The sequence below is a fragment of the Zosterops lateralis genome, assembly GCF_965231275.1.
Source record: "Zosterops lateralis genome assembly, chromosome: 1".
Lineage (NCBI taxonomy): Eukaryota > Metazoa > Chordata > Aves > Passeriformes > Zosteropidae > Zosterops > Zosterops lateralis.
In genome coordinates this window covers 130,527,124-130,549,871 of record NC_139762.1, presented here as the reverse complement: position 1 = coordinate 130,549,871, position 22,748 = coordinate 130,527,124, and the positions used below count along the sequence as shown (strand labels likewise).

General features: G+C 43.2%; 1 protein-coding gene across 2 annotated transcripts; it reads right to left on the bottom strand.

The window, feature by feature from the left end:
- Positions 1–10,461: 10,461 nt before the first annotated feature.
- On the bottom strand, positions 10,462–22,371 carry TP53INP1 (tumor protein p53 inducible nuclear protein 1). Of its 2 annotated transcripts, none has more exons than XM_083881657.1 (4): positions 22,288–22,371; positions 18,882–19,160; positions 17,996–18,347; positions 10,462–13,975 (listed from the first exon to the last, which is right to left on the bottom strand). In XM_083881657.1, the coding sequence occupies exons 2-4, from the start codon at positions 18,991–18,993 to the stop codon at positions 13,726–13,728; spliced, it is 714 nt and encodes a 237-aa protein (XP_083737783.1). In that variant the 5' UTR covers positions 18,994–19,160; positions 22,288–22,371; the 3' UTR covers positions 10,462–13,725. The 2 variants fall into 2 exon arrangements, with proteins under 2 accessions (XP_083737783.1, XP_083737784.1); XM_083881658.1 differs by having other exon boundaries at positions 17,996–18,344.
- Between the last annotated feature and the right edge of the window lie 377 nt (positions 22,372–22,748).

The window sequence follows — 22,748 nt, the reverse complement described above, 5'->3', positions numbered from 1 at the left end:
ACATTGGAATGCACTGTCCAGGGAGGTGGTGGAGTCACCATCCCTGGAGGGTGTTTAAGGAAAGGCTGGATGTGGCACTTAGTGCCAGGATCTGGTTGATATGGTGGTGTTAGGTCAGAAGTTGGGCTCGATGATCCCAAGTCTTTTCCAACTTAATTATTTCTGTGACTGTGTGCCAGGCAAAGACAGGCCTCCCCCAAGTCCAGTCTCCATGATGCCACCTGAACAAGCCCTATTCCCTTCAGACCAGCTTTCCACACCTGCCAGCCAGACCCCACACTGCTCCTCAGGGTCCCACTGTGCCCAAGGGCAGTAGAGCCACTGCAGGAGCCCCCACCCTGCAATCCCCTTCTCCAGCAGATGATAGCCAAGCTTACCCTCAGTGCCAGCACACCTCCTGTTAACATCACTCACTGGTTGCATGGAGTTCTCTTAATACATGTTCCAAAAAAAAACCCTCAAAAATTAAATCCACACAACCCAAAAACAACCAAACCCCACAGCAGCACATACCTAGCAATGCTTAAGCGGACACTTTTCTTTAAAACACCCAGTGCAGGGCACCTGCAGCCATTTTGCTGATGAGGAACAACTGGCACTTTCTCTCAGTGCTGAGCATGTACTGCAAAACAGCACAAAGAGAAGCCATGGCTGCCTTCAAGTAAATCCACATCTTCCTCTTTTTTTCCACTTATTTTTCTTTTCCCAAGTGTAACATTATTAAAGAGTAAACATAGGTTTTGCTTTCAAGTATGTACTATAGTAATTAAACACAATCACCAGGTGCTTTACCCTCTAGTAGCTCTGCCATTTTAAAGGGCAAGAGAAAAAGGAGTGCAGCTCACCAAGGCAGAGATGTCACAGTAGGGTCAGGTCCCAAGTTTAACAGGTCCCAAGTTTTGGGCACCAAGGGCCATCTCTCAGCTGTGTGTCCTTGCAGCACCTGATGAAGTGGGTACAACAATTCCTGCAAACTTCAAGTAAAGCACTGACGTGCAAGATGGATATTGCAGCCAGCCAGCCACCTCAGCTCTGCAAAATGTCTGTTCCAGATCTTGTCATGAAGAAAATCTCTTAGCTGTAGCTCAAAAGGAACACAAAAAAGCCCAAAACTCACTGTCATTTAAACAGTCTTTTGTCAACTGAATATTTTGCATCTTTCATTGCAAGAAGTCTAACCCATGTCATAGTTCAGGATGGCAGCAGTAGACATGCAGATATCTCATTTAATTGTCTTCTACTGAAATCCACCAGCAAGATGCATCCTGCTGTCTGGAAGTTCATCTCCTACTCCACTGACTACAGAGAAAAGGTGGTCCCCTGAATTTGGGCAAACTTGACCTAACTGACCTCCTGCCTTAGCTGACTTACTGAAGTTGAAATACTACCAATAGCTAATTTGTTAAGAGCAACTGAAACTTCAGCTAGCAAGAGAAGAGAGACAAATTATCTTTTTTCCCTAAAAAACCTCTACCCTTCAGAGATGCCTTGTTGGCAACCAGGCTCCATACTGCAAAGTGGGTTTGGTACATCAGGAGTAAGTTCCATGGCACATTGTGAAAGAAGAATACTGACAGCTAAAAATTGAAGGGTCAGGTTGGCCGTGAATAGGTCTCAGCACAAAGACTGTAATGATTATGCTGCTCATTTTTATAGACCTTTTGATGTGAGCTGCTGCAGGTCACCCGCCACATTTTTGTGGTTTTAATTCAGTAGTGGAAAATGCACCAGGTCCCATGAGCATTCCCCATCCTGCCAGCAACTTTTCCCATAAATTTTCATCAGTAAAAAAATCCCACAAAACAACCAACCAAACCAACCCCCCAGATACTAATGTGTAATCAAATCCTGCAGCAGATAATGAAATTATGATTTTAATGCAAGCCAACACACTGACCTTTTGATGTGGCAATAAAAATGAAGTGAGTTAGTCCATGCTGGGATGTTTCCAAGTGGATTGATACACAGTACATCCTCTTTTACTCTGTGGATGCCTCCTTAGGGAGGATGAATGTAAAAGAAGAATATTTTTAGAGTCTAGAAATATACTACTGCTGAGCAGTGTTTGTGCTGGGATCTAGCAAGTCCTTTTAGATTAGTCTGGTGGGTTGTGGGTTGTTTTTTTTTTTTTTGGGGGGGGGGGGGGTGTTTTGGTTTTTTCCCTCAATTACCACTTGTAGGTATGTTCCAGAAAAGGTGTTAAGGGCTTCCTTACAAGTTTACACATCTGAGGTTGTTTTTCTTGGTTATCCTTTTATGGCTCTATTTGAAGGAGCCTGGAATCCACCAAGGATCTAAAATGAGCAGATGTAAAGCTATGAGGATCAATCTAGTTACCATGTGCTCAATACTGCTCTTCTCCCAGGGAGTTTCTAACTCCATTTGGTTTTTCCCAAGGAAAGAAGCAGGATTTCATTAGAACATTTGCACACACTCCACTGTGATCTGGGCACAAAAATAACATGGAATTTCATGTCCCATGTTCCTCCTACCTTGCAGTAAGTATATTGCTATGGTCATCTGCTTGTGCTGTCAGGTTTTGTCCTTTTCAGTCACAGCCATTTTGTCAACACTGTTCTGTGAGGTAGATAAGGGAAAGGCCTGCTCTTGGGTGGATGAATTTCACTGTTTTAAAGGAGAGTTTTGAGGTTATTTATGGCTCCAGCTACGTAGCCTAAACAAAGCACCATTAAAGCTTTGTACCTCCTAAAGAGAAATACTTTAGCAGGGAGTTACACCTTTCCATAAAGGTGGGTGGTTTTTTTTTTTTGGTTTTTTTTTTTTTTTTTTTTTTTTTTTTTTTTTGTTTTTGTTTTTGTTTTTGTTTTTGTTTTTTGTTTTTTAAGAGCATGAGACAGCTTGAAACCCTAAGGTTTAAAACCTTGTTTTCTATTAGAACTTACAATATTCGACTTTCCTGCTTGTTTCATTCAGAGACCTTTTCACAGAATCACAGAATGGACAAGGTCAGAAGGGAGCACAGTGGGTCATCTGGCCCAACCTCCCTGCTCAGGCAGGGCCGTCCCAGAGCACATGGCACAGGATTGTGTCCAGACAGTTCTTGAGTATCTCCAGTAGGGGAGACTCCACAACCCCTTTATTGTTAAACAAGGCATGATGCAGTTTAATATGCATTAAGGAGTATTTTTAAGACCTTACAAGATAGATTTGTTTTGTGATTTGAGGGGGTTTTTCTGATTTGGTGGGGAGAGAGGTCATATTACAGTTATTAAGAACCTGTTAGCTAAAATGTGGGTGAGCAAACCTTTAGTCCTAAGCAGGTGAATATATATTTCTAAGGCAAATACCAGCAACAGAGAACATAGGCAAAGACCAGCTGTTGATAAGCAGCTTGTATGACAATCAAATCAGCTTAAGACATCCAAACTAAGAGTTAACTAAAGGATAATAACTAAGAACTATTTTAATAACAGAGGAAAAAAACTCAGGTAGAGATCAAGAATAAGTTACTAATTCTCTTACAATTTACAGTGTCAAGCCTTCATGTCAAAGCATGATACAAGGATTTCCTCTTTGAATTAAGTTTTTGAAGGCACACTTTTAAAGGAGGTGAGGGTTCAGAGTTGCCAGCCTTTTAAACTTACATTCAGAAGTAGATGCTGTCACTTCACAGCAGTTATAAAGCAAGGCATGGACTATGTCCTTCTGGCTCTTGTTAGTAGCCTCCTTCTTTCTTCTTGAGATCATGCACCCTCTGTTATCAGAAAGAAGCTTGGGAAAAAACATTCTCTTGTCCTGAAAGCCCTTTTATACAGAAAGCACTTCATTTGTATCCATGAAAACTCATATTCATGTCAGAGACCCATAGCCTTTCCTGTACATAAAGATTTAAACTCCTGCTGTGAACACAACAAAGGTGAAACACCTTTAAAGAACAATTCTTACACTTGATCTCCTGAGCAAAGCCCACAGTCACACCCCAGTAGGGATAGTGTCTCTCCAGCAAGAAGGAGCACCTGTAACTAATAGCCAAACATTGAGTTTATCTTCACCTACCTTTGTGTTGAATCTCTTTTCTGCAGGACAAAGTAATAACAAGGCACATTTCCCTCATATTTTCTAGTACTGCTTAACCACTGGTCTGCAAGAGTGACACCTTTTTGAGCAGGAAATAGATGTAAGTAAGGGAAAATAAGGAATATGGAGTCACAGAAAAGAGCCATGTAGAAGACAAGTAGGACAGTAATGCAGCATTTTTTAAAAACCAAAACAGTTTAATTTATCCTAGGGTCGCCTCATAGGCAAGTAAGGAGGCACCTCTACAACCTGCTGCCAGGAGAAGCAGACAGCTGGCTACAGGGGAAGTGTCACTAGATGGACATGAAAAGATTACACTCACACCATCAGGTTGTGAGACGAAAAAGAAAGAAGTTATTTTGGGTTTAGGGTTTAAATAGGTTTTGGGTTTTGATCAGCAATTGGGCCATGAGGTTGACACCTCTCTGACCCTAGTGGTCAAACCAGAAGTCCATCACAGAGAGGAATGTGAAAACAATCTACTTTATGTTACAATGCTCCTAATAAGGGTTTTCCTACAGACCCTTCACCATCCTTATGGCCCTCCTTTGGACACTCTCTAATAGTTTACTGACTTTTTTATGTTGTGGTGCCCAAAAGTGCCCTTGGCACTCAAGGTGAAACCGCCCCATTGCAGAGCAGAGTGGGATGCTGTGCCCCTCAGGACATGGTTGGCTCTCCTGGCTGGCAGGGCACTGCTGACTCACATTCAACTTTCCACTGACCAGGACCCCCAGGTCCTTTTCTGTGGTGCTGCTCTCCAGCCTCTCATTCTCCAGTCTGTCCTTACCTGCAAGGAGGGTTGCCTCATCCCACATGCAGAATCTGGCACTTGTTAAACTACATTCTGTTGATGACTGCCCATCTCTCTAGTTGAGGTCGCTCTGCAGGGCCTCCCTGACCTCAAGGGAGTCAACAGCTTGTCCCAGTTTGGTGTTCTTGATAAACTTACTTAGTATTTAAGTACTGTGTCCAAGTTGTTAATAAAGCTGTTGGAGAGAACTGAGCTGAGGATGAGTCCTTGCAGAATCCCAATAGTGACAGGTCCCCAGCCTAGTGTCACCCCACTCACTATTACCCTTTTGTGTCTGACCCCTGAGCCAGCTGCTCACCCATCTCATGATGTGCTTATCCAGTTGTGTGCTGGATATTTTGTCCAGAAGGATCCTGAGAGAGACAGTATCGAAAGCTTTGCTGAAGTCCACGAAAGCTTTCCTAGATCAGCTAGGTAGGTTACCCTGTTACAGAAGGAAATCAGGTTTGACAAGCGGAACTTTCTCCTCATGAAGCTATGCTGGCTGTGACCAATGACTGTGTTGACCTCAAGGTGTTTTTCAATACCTCCCTGAATAATCTTTTACATGATTTTATCAGCATTAAAGTGGGACAGACAGGTCTGTATTTTCCAGGATTCTCCTTCTTGCCCTTCTTGAAAATCAAGCCAATACTCACCAGCTTCCAGTCAGCTGGGACGTCTCCAGATTCCCAGCTCAAAAATCATGAAGAGAGATTTTGTAATAATGTCAGCTAGTTCTTTGAGGATTCTTGGATGAATCCCATCAGGCTCTATAGATTTGTAGGGATTCAGCTGAAGTAGTAGATCCCACACAAGTTGAGGGGCAGGTGACAGCCATGGTCCTCCAGCTCAGAGCACTGAGACCCCCTTGATCCATCATCTGTGTTGAAGACAGGGGAAAAGAATGCATTGAACACCACTGCCTTATCTTTGTCCCTGTTTGGGAGGTGCTCATTGTCATCCTGTAACAGGCTGATGTTACTTCTTTGCTGCTTTTTGTCATTATTGTATTTGAAAATACTTTTTATTCTCTCCCACATTTCTGGCCAGCTTCAACTCCAACTGATCTTTAGTTGCAGGAATTTTGTGCAGTGTCAAGCTGCATCTCTGTATTCTTCCAAGGTCACCTGAGCTTGCTTCCACGGGCACACACCTTCCTTTCTTGTCTTAGACCCAAAAGAAGATCCCTGTTCACCAAGCCAGCCTTCTGCTTGACTTCTGACACTGGGGAATTGCTGCTCCTGTGTCCTTAGGAGGTGATGTTTAAAAAGTGACCAGCACTGACAGACCCCAGCACTACAGAAACATTTCCCAGAGGACTTTTCTTACTAGTTCCCTGAGTAGCCTGAAGTCTGCTCTCCTCATGTCCAGAGTTGAGATTTTCCTGCACTTTTCCTCCCATCAATAAGGATTTTAAACTCAATCACTTCATAATTACTGTGGCCAAGACAGCACCAGTCACCACATTGCTCACAAGACCCACTCTGTTGACAAGCAGCAGATCAAGGAGGGTGCCTTTCTGAGTCAGCTGCCTTAGTACCTGTTCCATAAAATTGTTGTCCAGGTCTAGGAATTTTCTGGCCCAGGTTGAACCAGCTGTGTAATGCTCCCAGTTAAGTTATTTCTGGCAGGTTGAACTTCCTCATAAGGACAAGAGCTGTTGATTTGGAAGTGTCCCTTAGTTTTTCAGAGAATAATTTGTTGATGTCATTGTCCTGCCTGGCAGGTCTATAGTAGACTGCCACAGTGACATCCACATTGTTTGCCCCTTGATTCTTATCCAGAGTCTCAACTGTGCCATTACCAACTGTGAGCTCCACACATTCCAGCCCTTCCACTACATACAGTGCCAACCCCTACCTCTTCTGCCATGTCTAACCCTCCCAAAGAGCCTGGAGCCATCCAACCATGTCAACCTGCACCCCTAGGTCCTTTTCTGACAGGCCACTTTCCAGCCACCCTTCCCTAAGCCTGTGGCACTGCATGGGGTTATTGTGACCCAAGTGAAGGACCCAGCACTTGGCCTTACTGAATCTCAGACCACTGTCTTTGGCACATCAGTAATTCCTCAGTCTCACCATAGATAGAAGAGCTAGAACTGAAATTCACTGCTGGGAGTAGACAAGGGAATACTTCTGCCCATGTCAGTCCCCCCTTTCTTAATCAAGATCTCATGTCCTTTGTTTGCTTTGCAAAAATTTACAGCTCATCGCCACTAACCACATATCCCAAAAGTCTGAGGCCTCCCTTCTCTTTTCCACCTCTCTCTGCTGCTAATTCTCTGCAGAGCCCCATTTCAGGGAATCTACAATTCTTTTAGCACTCTGATAGATTTATTTTTGTACATAATGGTATTTTTTTTATTATACTGCATAAGTCACCTTGCTTAGACACAACAATTTGAAGTCTATAGAGGAAAAAGTATAGAGCTATGGCACAACCCATGTCTGCAAGCTGAGATCTGAAGCCTGCTCCTGGACACTAGCTTAGTTTTGTTACTTTTATCTATTTGGGGTTTTTTTTGTTGTTGTTGTTATTATTCCTTTTCCTTAGCTTACTCATAAAATTATTTGCCTTATTAAGATATTTGAGTGTTCAGCTATCAGTCTGCCCACAGAACTTTTGAACTAATCAAGAGACTCCCAAAGTATTAGTTATACAGCAGTAATTCCAGAACAGTATTTTCATCAAGAAAAAGCTGGCTGCAAAACATAACCTGTTAAGTCTCAGTTCAGTCTCATTTACTCTAAGACTGATATATCATGACCACACCATGGGAACAACAGTGCTAGAGGAGCATCAGCATGTTCTTTTTATCAGCCATTCCTACATGTTCCACAAAGCCCAAACCTTCCTTGCAAGTATCACTCAATAAGAGTGACAATATTTTGTGGCTATAAACATGCCCCAGAAGTCAATTAGACAAAGAAAGCAGATACTGAATGACTGACGAGGAAACAGTGTAGTAATTATGGTTCTCTCTGACATTTAACACTGATTAAGGGACTCTATCAGAGACATACAAGGATTTATATAGACAGAAAAATTAGAATGTAAAGTGAGAACTTAAGTCAATACTTATATTGATGCAACCCTTCATACATTTTCGCTTCAGCACAGAGAAGTTTCAAAAACACAAGTTCATGGTATTTTGGAGACTGTCCAAGCTAAATTTTAAAAGTTGCATCAGGTCTGAAATAAGCACCACTGGAACACTATCTGCTAAACTATGTTAGGTTATGTGTATAGGTACAATAATAGAAGCATAATTGATCAAACTTTCTCCTGAAGAATACTGAGCAGTTCTCAGCATAGACTTGCTGCTTTGATAAACGTACAGCACAAAATCTACATTTCAAAGGGAAAGATTTTACTCAGTTCTTGCTCTGGGAAGATGAATGCTTTGTTGCACAAATACCTTTTCACTGCTGTCAGTTAAACAGATGATTTTGTCACCCTGCTTGTTTGGTGGGTGAGAATTAAATCAGGAACTACTTGTAACAACTCAGCCCATACAAATCCATGGAAGCCTGTATCCAGTGTGCTGAGAGAGCTGGCTGATGTCTTTTCAAGGCCACTCTCCATGATCTTTGGAAAGCCACAGAGATCAAGGATCCCCAGTGACTGGAGGCAAAAAACCCCTCTCATCCATACAGTTTCAGAAAAAGCCAAAATAACAACATGGGGAAGATCACTGAGCCCATTTCTCCCATTCAAGAATTTCCTGTATTTCAGCTTATTAGCTGAAAATATATTAGGTACCACCAGAGAAGAGTCTGGCTCTGTTGTCTTTATTGCCTATACCTTGACAAGATGCCCCCAGACTCTTTTTCCCCAGCCTAAACAATCTCAGCTCTCATCCTCTCCTGGTTAATTCAGTCTTCAATCCTGTTATTCCCTGGTCTCTTGCTGGATACACTCTAGTAAATCCATGCCCTCTTGTACTGGGAGCTCAGCACTGGATGTGCCGTTCAGATGTGTCTCACTGGCCCAGGGTGGAGGGGCAAGATCACCTCTGTCCCCCTTGCTGTCAACATCCTGCCTGATGCAGCCCAGGAAGCACTGAGTTTTTGAGGCCACAAGCGTGCACTGCTGGCTCATGCTCAGCTTTGTGTCCACCAGGACCCCCAGGGCCCTTTCTGCCAAGATGCTTTCCAGCCAGTTGGCCTGCTGCCTGGGTTTTTTATTCCTCCAGGTACAAGTCTTCGTATTTCCCCGCACTGAATTCCATGAGGTTACTGTTAGCCCATTTCTCCATGTTAGGGTCCTTCTGAATAGCAGCACAGCCCTCTGGTGCATAAACAACTCTGCCCTATGACCCAGGTCGTTAGTGAAGGTTTCTAACAGTGTAAGGATCCTGCACTGATAGAGTGCACCAGTAAAAACAAACTTGCAGCTTGGCTTCGTGTCACTGATCACAGCACTTTGAACACAGGGTTCAGCCAGCTCTCAACACACCTGCTCACCATCTGCTTCACAGAGTCATTCATTGCTTTGGGAAGATGTTATGGAGGACAGTGGCAAAAGCCTTGATAAAGGCAGGATTAACAACTTCCACCACTTTCCCCTCATCCACTGAACTAGTCATCTAAGGCTCAGCACTGTAGAAGACAATCTGGTTGCCCAGCATGCTTTTCTTTCCATAAGTCCATTCTGACTACTACTACTACCTTTTTGTTCATTTTGGAAATGGTTTCCAGAACTATTTGCTCCATTACCTTCCCAGACATTAAGGGAACAATCTTGTTCCCCTCTATCTTGTTATCTGCCTTGAGGATAGGAAAGACACTTGCTTTTTTCAGCCCTCAGGAATCCTGTCCATTGCCAAACCCTTTCAGACAGTTAAGAACAGCTTCACAAAGACATCAGCCAGCTCCTTCACCAGTCATGGGCACATCCCATAAAACTGTGTATGATGCATCTATTCAAGCATTTCTTACCTTGAGACTTCATTGCTTTAGCATTTCCCACAGGGATCAGGGGCCTGCAATCCCAAAGGGTGTCCTTCCCAGCAGATGTCAAGGCAAAGAAGACATGGAGTACCTCAGCCTTTTCCATGTCCTTTGTCACATGGATTCTGGTCCCGCTTAGCGGCGGGCACACGCTTCCTCTGGTCTTTCTTTTGCAGCTGGTGTATCTGTGGAAGGCCTCTTGTCCTCCACATCCCTTGCCCAGTTCAGCTGCAGGTGGCTTTGCTTTTTGTTCCCTAACCCCATCCCTAGGCATCTACACAGGATACCTGTACTGGCAGCTTTCCATACAGATTTTTTCATGGTGGTGGATGGCAGGGAAGCGATAGGTGGTGGGACATGAGTCAAAAGAAGAGAGGTTCAGCCAAGATACTAAAGAAATTCCCCCCACTCCCTGCACACTGCATGTGCTTTTTATCTCTGTCTTGTTTACCTACAGAGTTCCTGCATGTTGATCAGGAAAGGCAGCAGTCAGCAGAGATGGGCAACACTGCTCGGGTGCACATTATCACCTGATCAGCAATGCAAACCAAGTCCCAGAGCAACTGCTGTGCTAGAGCAGGCATTGAGACACTCAGTATTTGTACTGCCACCTGAACAGGATGCTCAGGCATTTGGATTTTCATTAACCTGTAACATTAAAGAACGGACTGACAATTTTTAACAGGCCATTTTTATTGAGAGTTAAGATCACGTTTCCCCACAGTGCACAGAACGCACTATGAAAACAAAATACAGAAGATCACTTTAGTAAATACACACTGGTTAAGCAATGCTACCTTTTTTGGCAAAGTGCTGTATTTTGTCTGTTTTCAGCTTGTGTTAAAACTATTAAAAATAAGAGCCACACATTCTTCCATATCAAAAGGACTGCTACAAATAGAGAAGTGGCTCTGGAGAGAAGCTGCCATATATGCATAGACTGATGTACAGTATTAATCCCAACTGAAATGTCCCTTTTGAATCTTCAAGTTTGCTGTGTAGAAGGCACAGTTTAAAATGCAAATCTGTCCATTGACCAATACATATGAAAATACAATTTCAGCAAGATTCATGAATATCAATCAGTATGAGACAGTACAAGGCCTCCACTTTTACAAGAAAAAACACACATTTTAATACAATTCAAAAAACCATATAAAAAGCCACACAGCTCACTATTAAAACAGAAAACCAAAACAAATCTAATTATCCAATAGCTCCAGGCACAAAACAGGGCTAGACCAACATAAATATGTAAAACAAATTAACAAAAAGCCATTGATGTAGTACTATCTCACACAATAACATGATTTCCAATATTACAAATTGAGAAGCACAGCTTTGTGCAACAAAATAGTTTATATCCTGAAAGATATAGGTTTTCATCACCAGAAAGTCATCTAGTAATGCAGTATAAAAAGATCAGTATCTCCCAATTCTAGGAGCAGTCTAAAGTTGCATTTACTTGCCTACTGAGAAGAACAGACCAAGGCTCTCATTTTAATGCCTGGGAGCCTTATACTCTCAGCTCCATCTCCCCATTAGGAGTTAAGGGATTACTTACTCCTTCCAACACAGAGAGGTGGAGACTCCATCTTCCTTCATTGCACTTTAAGAAAATTAAAGCTGAAGGAAAGTAGTTACTTTTATATAAAGGAAAGTAATACAGGAAAGCAAAAAAATTTCCTGAGCTAGAAAGTTGGCAGCGAGGATAAGGAAGTTTAAGTTAGACACAAAGTTGGAGTGATAAAGGTAGATAATCTGAGGCAAGTAAGAGTACTTGTGAACAGATAAGAGACTGGTGAACTACAGCTATTTGCAGATAAACCAAAGTATTTGGACCACATAAGAATTGTTGTATGGACATGGGCACATACTGCTAAAAGAGCAGTAACAGAATATCTCTTTTGGAAACTCATGATGTGACTAATTCTGTTTTCTTTCAGTGTCCATGTGAATTCAATTTGTCAAAAAAAAAAAAAAAAAAAAAAAAAAAAAAAACCACAAAAATCCACCAAAAAAAACCCCAAAAACAAAAAACAAAAACAAAAAAAAACCACCCACCCCAAAAATAACAACCCCAAAATCTGGTGTATCCAGGAAAGCACCTCTTGCTTTTATACATTTTATGATTTTCAACATCCCTTTGTGACAATCCTAATTCCAGGAAAGCAGCACATCTGCAGTGAAACCTAGGTTATAAATGCTGTCCCCTGTATGCTAAGTAGGTTCCACAAATTCCAGCTGCAGAACATGCAACAGTACCACTACATCAAGGTCAATTTGAATTGTTGGGGTTCTGCCTCAGTGAAATTGAAGCATTTGGCTGAATTTAAATACTTCATAGGTCTGGAACAATTCACATTATTGACCTCAAAGACTCCGCATATCTACTTCTGTGTAAGGACTACTGGAAGACATAGCTGAGTGTAATGCTAACACTGTAATGCCCTAGGCACTAAACACAAGGGAAAACAGCAAGTCACATTAAGCACTGGCAGAAATTAAGATAAACTTATTTTTACTCTACCCCCTTCCTTTCAGTGCAAATTTCTGCTTCCTTACTTCCATACCCATTTAATACACTTCCCAGACTGATCTATCAGGGTTCAGCAAACCACTGGCTGCTGTGTAATACAGCTTTTGGTAACAGGTGAACTTTACCTGTAGTTGTAGTTGGCAGTGCCTGCCAACTTCTGAAACATCTTGCACAGTGTTCTTAAAAAAACTACTTGATAGTTTTAAATGGCTTTTCCTTCCTGTTGGCCCATGGAATTGCTATCCAGTCCTTCTGCCTCCAATGGGCTAAGAGAACAACCATGTCTGATTGATCAATTTTTATACACTCTGTTATCGCTGTGTTTAGCTCAGCATCCACTTCTCCCTGCCTCACACTGCCCTTCATTTCCAGTCCCCATTAACTTGGATTTCATTTTCATAGAGAGAAAGAGAAAATTAGAACTTTGAATAAAAACTTCCCTCTAGCTACTTCCAAGCTACTCTCAATCTGTAAATATGAGACAATCTAATAGCAATTTGTAGCTCAGAAATAGCTGTCCATGACTCTGACTTCTTTGAAGAGCAGTCAGCTACTGATAGGATTAAAAGAACAGTCAATCCACCATCTTTTTCCTTTAACTAGTCTAGAGATTAAATGAGATAGGAGAGGGGAAATACATGCTTCAAAGACAGGAACAGTTAGAGAAACTCAAACTTTACCTAGTAAAACCCAGTTCAGTTCTCTGTGTTGTGCATCTGCACATTACCCAAAGGTTCACTTTTCTTCCCACTCCACTGTGAGGTACTACATCTGCAACAACAGTGCCATATTGTCCTGCAACAATACTGGTGGGACATTTAACCCTCTTTCAATATCCATGGCAAGTACCCAGCACACCTACACAGACCTCACTAACACAAGTAAGTTCTAGGAATTTAGATGAGATGTCCTTCTTGAAACAGCTCAGCACAGCTATGTAATATCCACTGGCAGCTATAGCATTTCCTTGTTAGAAAGTAATCATATATGCTGAATACAGACAGATTCACAACCTGTCAAGTACTGGTCATTAAAGCACATGGCTAACCTCAAATTTTCTAACTCCATTTTGATTAATGCAAAATGTAACTGATTTCCATCTCAGTTAAGTTTCTTTAAAATACCAACTAAGAACCCATCTATACATCATCGTTTATAAAACAGCACACAAACTATCGTACTGATAGGCTTCCAAGACATTGATATTTAACATCAACATTTAGAACTTGATGCAAGATGTTTGGAGATTTATGTATCTTTTAAAAATAATGCAACACTAGTTACACGATTGTGTTTGAGGGATTGATGATCAGCTTCAGACTGACCACGCTTACTTACACATGAAAAACAAGAGCAACCTAAGAAACAATTAAGACCATAGATTAAAACCACAAGACCCATCAGTAATTGAACTGACGCTGGCAAGGCTGGTGAACGAAGAGTCCGTTGTGCTTGATTTGCCGAGAGTGGCAATCCCTGGTGAGGTTTTGGCGACGGAGACTGTTTCTGTTGAGATAGTGTCTGTCATTATGTTCTTTTATCCAGTGGGTAGGACGAAAGCTCTTGTTTTTCTCCAGAAAAGCTGAACTAGTAGCAAGAGCCGTGACATAGCAGTGAACACGCTGTCCCGTTTCATTTTGGGCCTCCAGTCTAGAAATGTAACAAGTAGGGATCAGTCACCACTGAGGTGCATTGGAAACACAAGCAAAACAAAGGGTAGAACATGGACATCAACATCCAGCATTTCAAAAGGGTACCCTTATTCTATTGGACAGAGATTTGGGCTGAGGTGAGGTCAAGCCACTTACCACACTGGTAAGCAGTGTGTAGTGCTGCTAAATCACTTTCTGTGTGAGGACTTTTGGTGTCTTACCCTACTGTGTTCTTTCTCCCCCACACCACCTCCCTAAGCCCAAGATGCAGCACAGATAAGAAATATAAGGCAATGTGTGTCACACTGCTCCAGCTTTAGAAGACTTGACAGTTATCTCCTAGGCAAATTTGGTTTAAAATCATCTTGAACATCAGTGGTTCAGCCCGAAAACAGAAGCACACTAACAAAAGTGCATTTCAATTGCCAGCCGCACATGTAAATCCAAACAATGTTCATGCAGAGGAATGGAAAGGTAGACCAGTTGTGACACACATGAAAAATAACTTAGAAAGCTTGTTCCTCAACCAGGCCCCAAAATTTCATTAGCAGTGAGTCAGCAGTTTTGGCAAACCCTTGCTTCATCATGCACTAGTGAAAAACAAACCAGCAGCCTATGCAAGCAGCGACTGACATATTGAAAAAGGACTTCCCTACTTGACAGAACAATCACTGGCATTTCCTGAAACTTCCAAAGTAATGTTAAAAATAGCATTGCCATTTTAAAAGCAAAGCAAAACCCTAACCTGAGTGCTAGAGCTGGTGTGAGACCAGTAGCAGCAGAATTTCTTGCCTTCTGTCTCCCCGCTCAAGACCCAACAACCAGCTGTCAACTGGTCAGTGGCGCCCAGGAAAGATGTCTGCAAGACCAGGAACTTGCCCAGGCATGAGCAGGAGGTCTCTTGGGAAGTATGTCTTTCAATACTAGCATGACTTTATCATAAAGTCTCTTCTGGAAGAGCTTAACTTGCAATTATTGTATGATGTCTCTGTAGACGTAAGTCAGTCTGCCACGCCCATGGTACGCCCTGTGTAGCCTTACTCTGGGAGGCTGCAGGTGCCTGACACAAAGCAAGCTCTTCTGCCTCCTCCCAGTCCACACTGGAGGGAAATATTCCTTATTATCAAGGGAATACTCTCTCCCTTCTACTTTTTTTTTCTTTTATTATTTTAAACATCCTAAGCTTGCTTTTGGATCCTTGGATAGCTTGATATGAGTGACTGAAGAACAGTCATATGTGACACGCTGGTCTCCTTCTGTTTATTCACTGGGTATTGTCCTAAACCTAGCACTTGAAATATCAAAGCAAAAAATAAGTAAATAACAAGCACAAATCAATTCACAGTGCCTTGTAAATACATTCTTTGCAGATTACACCACTTTCATTTACATGAGGGCAGCTGCAAAAACAGGACTATTATTTTCTATGTGGAATGATCCCTTAGTACATCCAACAGTGCTGGAGGTGGAACTGCAAGTGAAGCCTTTCTGGGGAAAGCTATTAAGGAGCCAGGAAGCCACACCACAGTTATTGCAACCTGTATTTCCTAAGTATATCCTTAGCTAGCAAAGGGCAGCAACTGTTAATACAAACTGTTGTGGTTTTGTTATGGAAAAATATGACTAATCTGACAAATAGGGAAGTTTATACAACATCCTTCTGCTTTGAAAGGAATTTAAAATGAAAAAGAGATTTCCTCCACAAAAGGAGACAAACTGGTTTAAACTTGCTGGCTGAAGACACTTAAGGTTCTCCCCCCACCCCCCTTATTAAATACCCTTCCAGCAATGGTTTTCCAGCAAACCAACACTCTTATTTGTCATCATAAAGTGACACTGGGACAGCAGAGGTGGTTTGAATTAGTTAAATGGCCACATGTAATGCAGCATTTTGGTACCTGAGGTGCATTTGGTAGGCTGGCACTAGTGAGCTCCATGCACTGAGAGAACAGGGTTAATGAGTCTCCATCATGTCATCAAAATGGAATTTTAGAGGGGCTGTGTCTTAAGCCAGACCATCACTACATACATTTGCTGCTGCACTTCCAGTGTCAGTTTTGCTAGAAAGCAGAAGTGTCCTGCTCATTGTGCTACAGAACCACACCTCACAAGAAACATTAAAGGCTTCAGACCCCCAACCCAATTATTTCAGTAATTTTTCTGCACTTAGCATTTTGGCTTGTTAAAGCAGATGTAGTTAGGCTTGATCAAGTAATCATTTGGCACAAAGGTTAGTTCCTAAAACCAGTATTGCTTTGGCAGACAAGGCTCTAGAGGAAGCAGTGTTGCTAGCAGCCTGATCAAACAAAAAGCACTGTTCCAAAACAGTAGTACTTACTGTGCCAGTGTGCCTTAAGCAGCTTTTCTTGGCCCTACAATATTAAATGGCCAACCATTAAACCACTAGAGACTTCATAACAGCTTTTGAAACTTACTGCAGTATCAGTGTAACCAATGTTCCCAAATTCTGCAGCCTACCTCAGCTTTAGACTTAAGTCTCATCCCAGTTGTCACATAAAATACCCTCTACAAGAGCCTAGATCCTCTGACAAAGCACAGAGTTCAGTGTGAAGAAACTTAATTACACACCAGCTGAAGAGCACATCTCTAGCTTCCCATACATTAAAGCAGCTTAACTGTACTGTATATCACAAGACAGGATTCTTCTCTGGATGAATTTACATCAGTATCCCCAGTTCAAGTGACTGAAAAGTCAGTATCCAACTTTGAGTATTACTATTCACTGCAAATTGGTATTTTAGATAAAGTGGCTTACTGTTTTTTGCTAGGGCATGCCTTGCAGCCTACAGTGGTCTTGCAGATTCCTTCAGATCCTCATTTTAAAGGTGTTGTCTGCTCATAGTTTACCCCAATTTAACTTAAACTAGAACCTGGTGTTTAACACTATAAACTGTCCTCCCCAAATAATTATACAAATCCCACTCCAAATCAATAGTATCAGCGCTATACTTCCACATTATACAGCATGTCGTCTCAAAGTCACCTGCTTCTTTGAATTAAAAACTTAAATATGGCAAGAGGCTAATCAGACAAGTCAATAGGCATCTACCACAGCAACTCACCTGCCATACTTATTTCTTCCTGTATATCAAAACTTAGTCTACTGTGATTTTTTTCTTTAGTATCGTTGTTTCTAAACTTAAGAACTAGATGGTATGAAAAGTCAGTCTTTGTTACTAACTCAATTATTTCAAAACCAATGAACAACATGGGCAAGCGTGGGGTCATAATGGCAAAGAAATACTCTACTTGGATACAGCCATGTATGCTATACTGGTATAGCTGTATACACCAACACCACAGAATGCCAGTGCACAGCAAACATGCCTCTACAACAAACCCACAGGGACAGATTTTTAGGACCCAAAACCAAAAAACCACTTCTTACTTTGCTAAAAGTTGAAGCTTGCAGCACAGATTTTCACATTGAGGGGACTAAGTTTTGTGGAACTTTTCAGTTTGCTTTTGCTCCACAAGCCACTTCTAGGTAAATTTATCCTGTCCTGCTCTATCACTAGGTTGAGGAACAAAAAAAAAAAAAACCCAATGACTAAACCCCAAGCCACTTCCCTGTCAAGATAATTAAAGTCCCATGTTTCATCTTACAAGGTGACAGAGTGCTGACTAGCAGTTACGAAAAACACACGTAGATGTGAAGGGGGCAAAGTGCTTTCATATCTACATTACTGGCTATACAGTTAACTGCCACCGGTTTACACAGGACTGGAACATACTTTGCAAGGGAGTAATAAGGCTCCATAAATATTCACTGTAGTGCCAAACTGCATACCCAACTGTTTCCTGACATGGCCATCTTGTCTAACATTTTTCTGAGCAGGCAGGCACCTGACCACTCAATACACCCTGTGTAGTATTCATGCTTTATTCACTGCCCCTGAAATAAGCTGGAAAATTCAGTATTAAGTGTCTAAGCTGATCCAAGTAGAAACCAGATATTTTCAGCACCAGAGCTACTTACAAGAGAATTCAGACATACCTGGGACTACCTGGGCTGTGAAACTCCTCATCCCCACATCCAGTCTCATTAAGGCTGTGGCAGGTGTTGTGGACAGCATACACAGACATGCTGGGGTGCTCTATTAAGAGGTTCTCCATCGGACTGGTCTCCACTTTGATAGTGGTTAATCCACCTGCAGTAAAACATGGGGGAGGGGTAATAAACCAGCTCTCCTCCATAGGACATGACTCAAACTGGATGAAGCAGGACTCGCTGGTCTCTGGCAAGTGTTCCAAGGGAGATGATAAACAAGAGAAGACGGGCGAGCTGTCCGTGGTCGATGCTTCAACAATGTCTGCTTCCTCCACAGAGCAATTAGTGCAAGTGTCTGCTGCAGGGGACAATTCAGCAGTGGAGAGGAGCCCATGGATGTTGGTGATCGCAGGAGGTCGAAAACAACAAGGTTGCACATAGCCAGAAATGAGATATGAAAAGAAAAATCAAAGAAAAAAAAAAAAAAAAAAAAAAAAAAAAAAAAAAAAAAAAAAAAAAGAGCCCTGTTAGTACATATATAAGTTTTTACTTTTTAAAAGCAGGGGAGGGGAAAAGGGAACTCCCAGACAAGCCGTGTCAGACATGTCAAACAACTGTTATCAGTAAAGCTATATAATTGCAAAATCAGTCAAATATATCTGTACAAGTGGTTCTGCTGAAGCCTGTGTCAGGCTTATAAACCTGACATCATTTTTCTCATCAATTTACACAACACGTAACATTTGTTTGGAAGACACCCTATGCTCTAATCCCACACTGGTTTTGCTGAGATAAAGGTTCCCCAAGGTATTGGTTTGTTCATATGGAAGTAAGACAAGCAAGAGCCAGAGCAAGAGACAAAGGCAGAATTTATGTCTGACAGACATCTTACCTATAAAGTCAACCAGAATCCACTCGTCATCTTCTTTCTCACTGAACTCTGGCTCTTGGCTGGACAAGCTATCAATCTCTCCCATGAGCATGTTATTTAACCTCTGGAACATTACTAAGGCAGGAACAAGACTTTGGCTGGTAGGTCTTTATATCCAAGGTTCAAGGCACAGCTCACACTAGCAGAGTGGCACAGACTTGAGATTAAAGTGCATAGATGCTTTATCAGCTTAGGTACAGGACATGCAAACGCATGACTTATAAACAGTTTACGTGAAACCTGTAAAAAACGATGACAAGGATCTTAATGACAAAACCACAGGTAACATCCCTAGGGAAACAAATTAAAAACCCCTTGTTAGTGCAGTCTGAAGTACCAGGGGATGTTTTCCCAAAGAGGAGAGGTAGCCTCACTGGCATTTGCCATCCCCTCCCAGTTAGATACATACAAAAAAATCCAATGCTAGGTCTCTCCTGGGAGTGATTGCCTTCATCTCAGACCTCCTCCCCACTAAAAGGTCTGTTCAGCTGTCCATCCCACCTTCTCCTAATTGAGGAGAGGATTCTTGTGCAGGACTCTTGTGGCTACACTCCACCAGCTCCCTCCCTGTCTTCCTCCATGTCAGAGAGACACCAAGGGCAAGGGCATGTTTTTTGCTCCAGACAACTCATCTCCTCTGCTGACAGAGAGGAGCCCCTGTGAGGGCTCCCAGGGAAGCCCAAAGCAGTGCTGCTTCTCCCTTCCATCACACACATTTCAGGGTCACTGACTACAAGTTAACACAGTAGCAAGGCACATCCTGTCTTCAGGTTCAAAGTACACCACAGAGTTACCAGGGAGGTCATTTTCAGAGCAACCACCCAACTAGACATGTATCCTAAGTCTAAGGAACATGGAAAAGTATCAGATACGTTTAACTAAACCCAGTGCTTATTTCTCAATTCACTTCTCTAAATTTACACTTTATTGGTCACCATAAGCCTGTCCTCTGCATCTGGCAGTTAAGATGAAAAAATCCCATTAGTACCAAGAAGCTGAATGTTTAAACACCTCAGATCAGCACACTTACAGCCTTTTATATTTATGTATGAGCCAATAAATAGAAACCATTAAAGCAAGTGAAAAAGTAAAAACTATAGGAAAAATATTCATTAAATTAACTACAAGCTATTTTTGCCCATAGCAATATTTGAATCATCACAGCAGGTCAGATTTATTACAGATTAAATACCTGATTGATAATTAAATAGGAAAGAATATATCCATGTAAGACAGTATGAGTGCCTGCATTCAGAAAGGGAGCAAGACCCATGACAGCAGACTACACCCAGATATTAAAAGATACAACCCATAAAGAATATTATTTATATAGAGGCCAGTATATCCTGCTTCACCTTAGAACTCTCAGGCCACACTTAGAGAGTCATTTGGGCCTCCTGTGTCACCTTATCCCAGGAAATCAGACCCCATCACCCACTTGTTCAAGGTAAGGACACACACTTGCTCCATGCAGCATTGCTCCTGTAGACATTTATGCACCTTCCTCCTTATTCAGACAGCACAGAACAGTAGGAGCAGAATTTAAAGTAGTCCTCAGGAGCAATATGAAAAGGTACAGTGAAACTCAAGAAGTGATGCACTCTAGTTCCTCAAGAGAAACGACAGACTGCAGGAAAACACAGGACTAGAAACAACAGGCTCAGCTGCAATGGTGATACAGCTCTATTTTTAAGGACCACACTTGAAAATGAAACATCAGGTCTCTCATAAAAGAGACCTACAAAAATGATCAGAAGTCTAAAGAAAATCAACAAAATTTTAAAAATGGAAAAGTTCAATAGAGGGAAGGAAAAAATTACAACAGTAGTGAATTATGTGAAGAAAGAGGCAAACATTTATTGCCTTCTTTTATGCCCAGAGCAAGCAGAAGTGGCTTTAAACTGCAGCAAAATTCAACTTTCAGCGGTTACTAGCAGGAAACACTTTTAACCATTAAGGTCACTAAGCCCTGGAGGGGTTACCTAAGGAAATGCCAAACACCTACAGTGCTCCTAAGCACCTTCTCGAGAAGGTTTGAGCGCTTCAGTTATAGGCAGAGCTCACTATGGATAAGGAAATAAACTCTAAGCGAAAGCTGGAAGCCTGTAGTTTTCCAGTTACTTTCCACATCCTTCCCTAACCCTCTCCTGGCACCAGGCCTATGAAAAAAGAGTTTGTTTTTTCTTTAGGCTAACTAGTAAGCCATTGCACGGCTGCTGGTCAGCACTGGCTTTCCCTGTACTCCCACACACATATGTTGCCTCCTTCCTCGATCAAGCCTGGAGGTACCTTCGGGCAGAAGCTGTTCTGTGCTCAGAGTGGAGCAAGATGAGAGCTCACACTCCTCTAGTAAGGCTAGAGCAACATAGGCATCACAGCAATACAAAATAATTAACCCCTTACAAATAAGAGAGAGAGATCACTGTTCTTGAGAATCTGAGCTAAACAAACCTCAGCTTTTGTCCCACAAATTACTTTCTGCAGATCAAAAGCAGTTTGCCCCATTTTTCCCTTCCCCGCACCCCAAGGAGGATCCAAAAAAACATCTGAATCATTTTGTCCTGGTTTCATCTCCAGCTGGGCTAAAAACCACAGCACATTTACAAAGCGGTTGATGCTTTGACATCCTTTTGGACAAGCGCCTTTAAAAAGACCACGCTTGTGCGCTATTGCGCAAGTCAGGGAGCAAAAGAGAAGTTCGGCTGTTATCAAGGGCCATCGTCCAGGGAGGAAAACAGGACAGAGACCGAGAGAGGCTGTCGAGTTTTAGACAGGAACTGTCAGCTGCAGGAAAACGCGAGCCTGGGAACAACTGACTCAGCTACAGCAATGATTCAGAGGCTGTTAAAGATAACACATCCAGCGAATGTCAACAACACCGTATCGCTACAATAATAATAATAAAAAAAAATTCTCCTTTTTTGTTCCTAACCTCGCAAAGGAGAAGGGGGGGTACGCGCTAAGCGACAAGAAAACACAACCAAAGCCAGCCACCTCCCAATGAGTCCCTAAGAGACCCGAGTTCGAGTCCAGCCGCCGACCCCCCGCGCCCCGCCGCCGCCGCCAGGGGGCTCCCCCGCCGGGGGCTCCACAGCGGGGCCGGCGGCGCGGGGCGAGCCCGCACAGCCTGGGGCAGCTCCTGCGCACATTCCCGGCTGCGCTCCCCAGCCTGGCCGGGGGACGGACGGGCGAGACCCCTGGCCGCCCCACAGGCGGGAAAACACCCAAAGCACCCGGCCGCGGCGCCTTCCCAGCGGAGAGAAGCCGGGATGGGCGCACGGGAAAAGGGGGGCCCGCCGCTGCTGCTTTCCGCGGCTCAGACCGCGGGGGACCATCGCGCCCGCAGCTCCCCGCGAAAAGAACTCACCCGGACGGCAATGACCGAACCCCACGCCCCGCCGCCTCCGCGGAGCCCTTTGTTGTCAGGGCCCGGCGCAGCTGACGGACCGGCCGCCGGCCACGCCCCCCCGCCCCTCCGCCAATGGGCGCCGCCACTGCCTGTCGCTAACGCACGTGACGGGCGGGCGGGGAGCAGAAGGGGCGGGGCCGAGGCACCGGGCCACGCCCCTCGCCCCGCCCCCCGGCGGTGGATGGGATGGGGCTGGATGGGGACAGGGACATGGGGGTGACACAGAGCCCTCCATGGACCGGGACACCTCCGCTGCTCACAGCTCCGTCCAACCCGGCCTTGAGCACCTCCAGGGATGTGCCACAGCTTCTCTGGGAAACCTATTCCATGTCTCACCACCCTGGAGCCTTCTCACGGCCAAACAATCCCAACTCTCTCAGTCTTTCTCCACAGGAGAGGTGCTCCATCCTTCCAGGCAT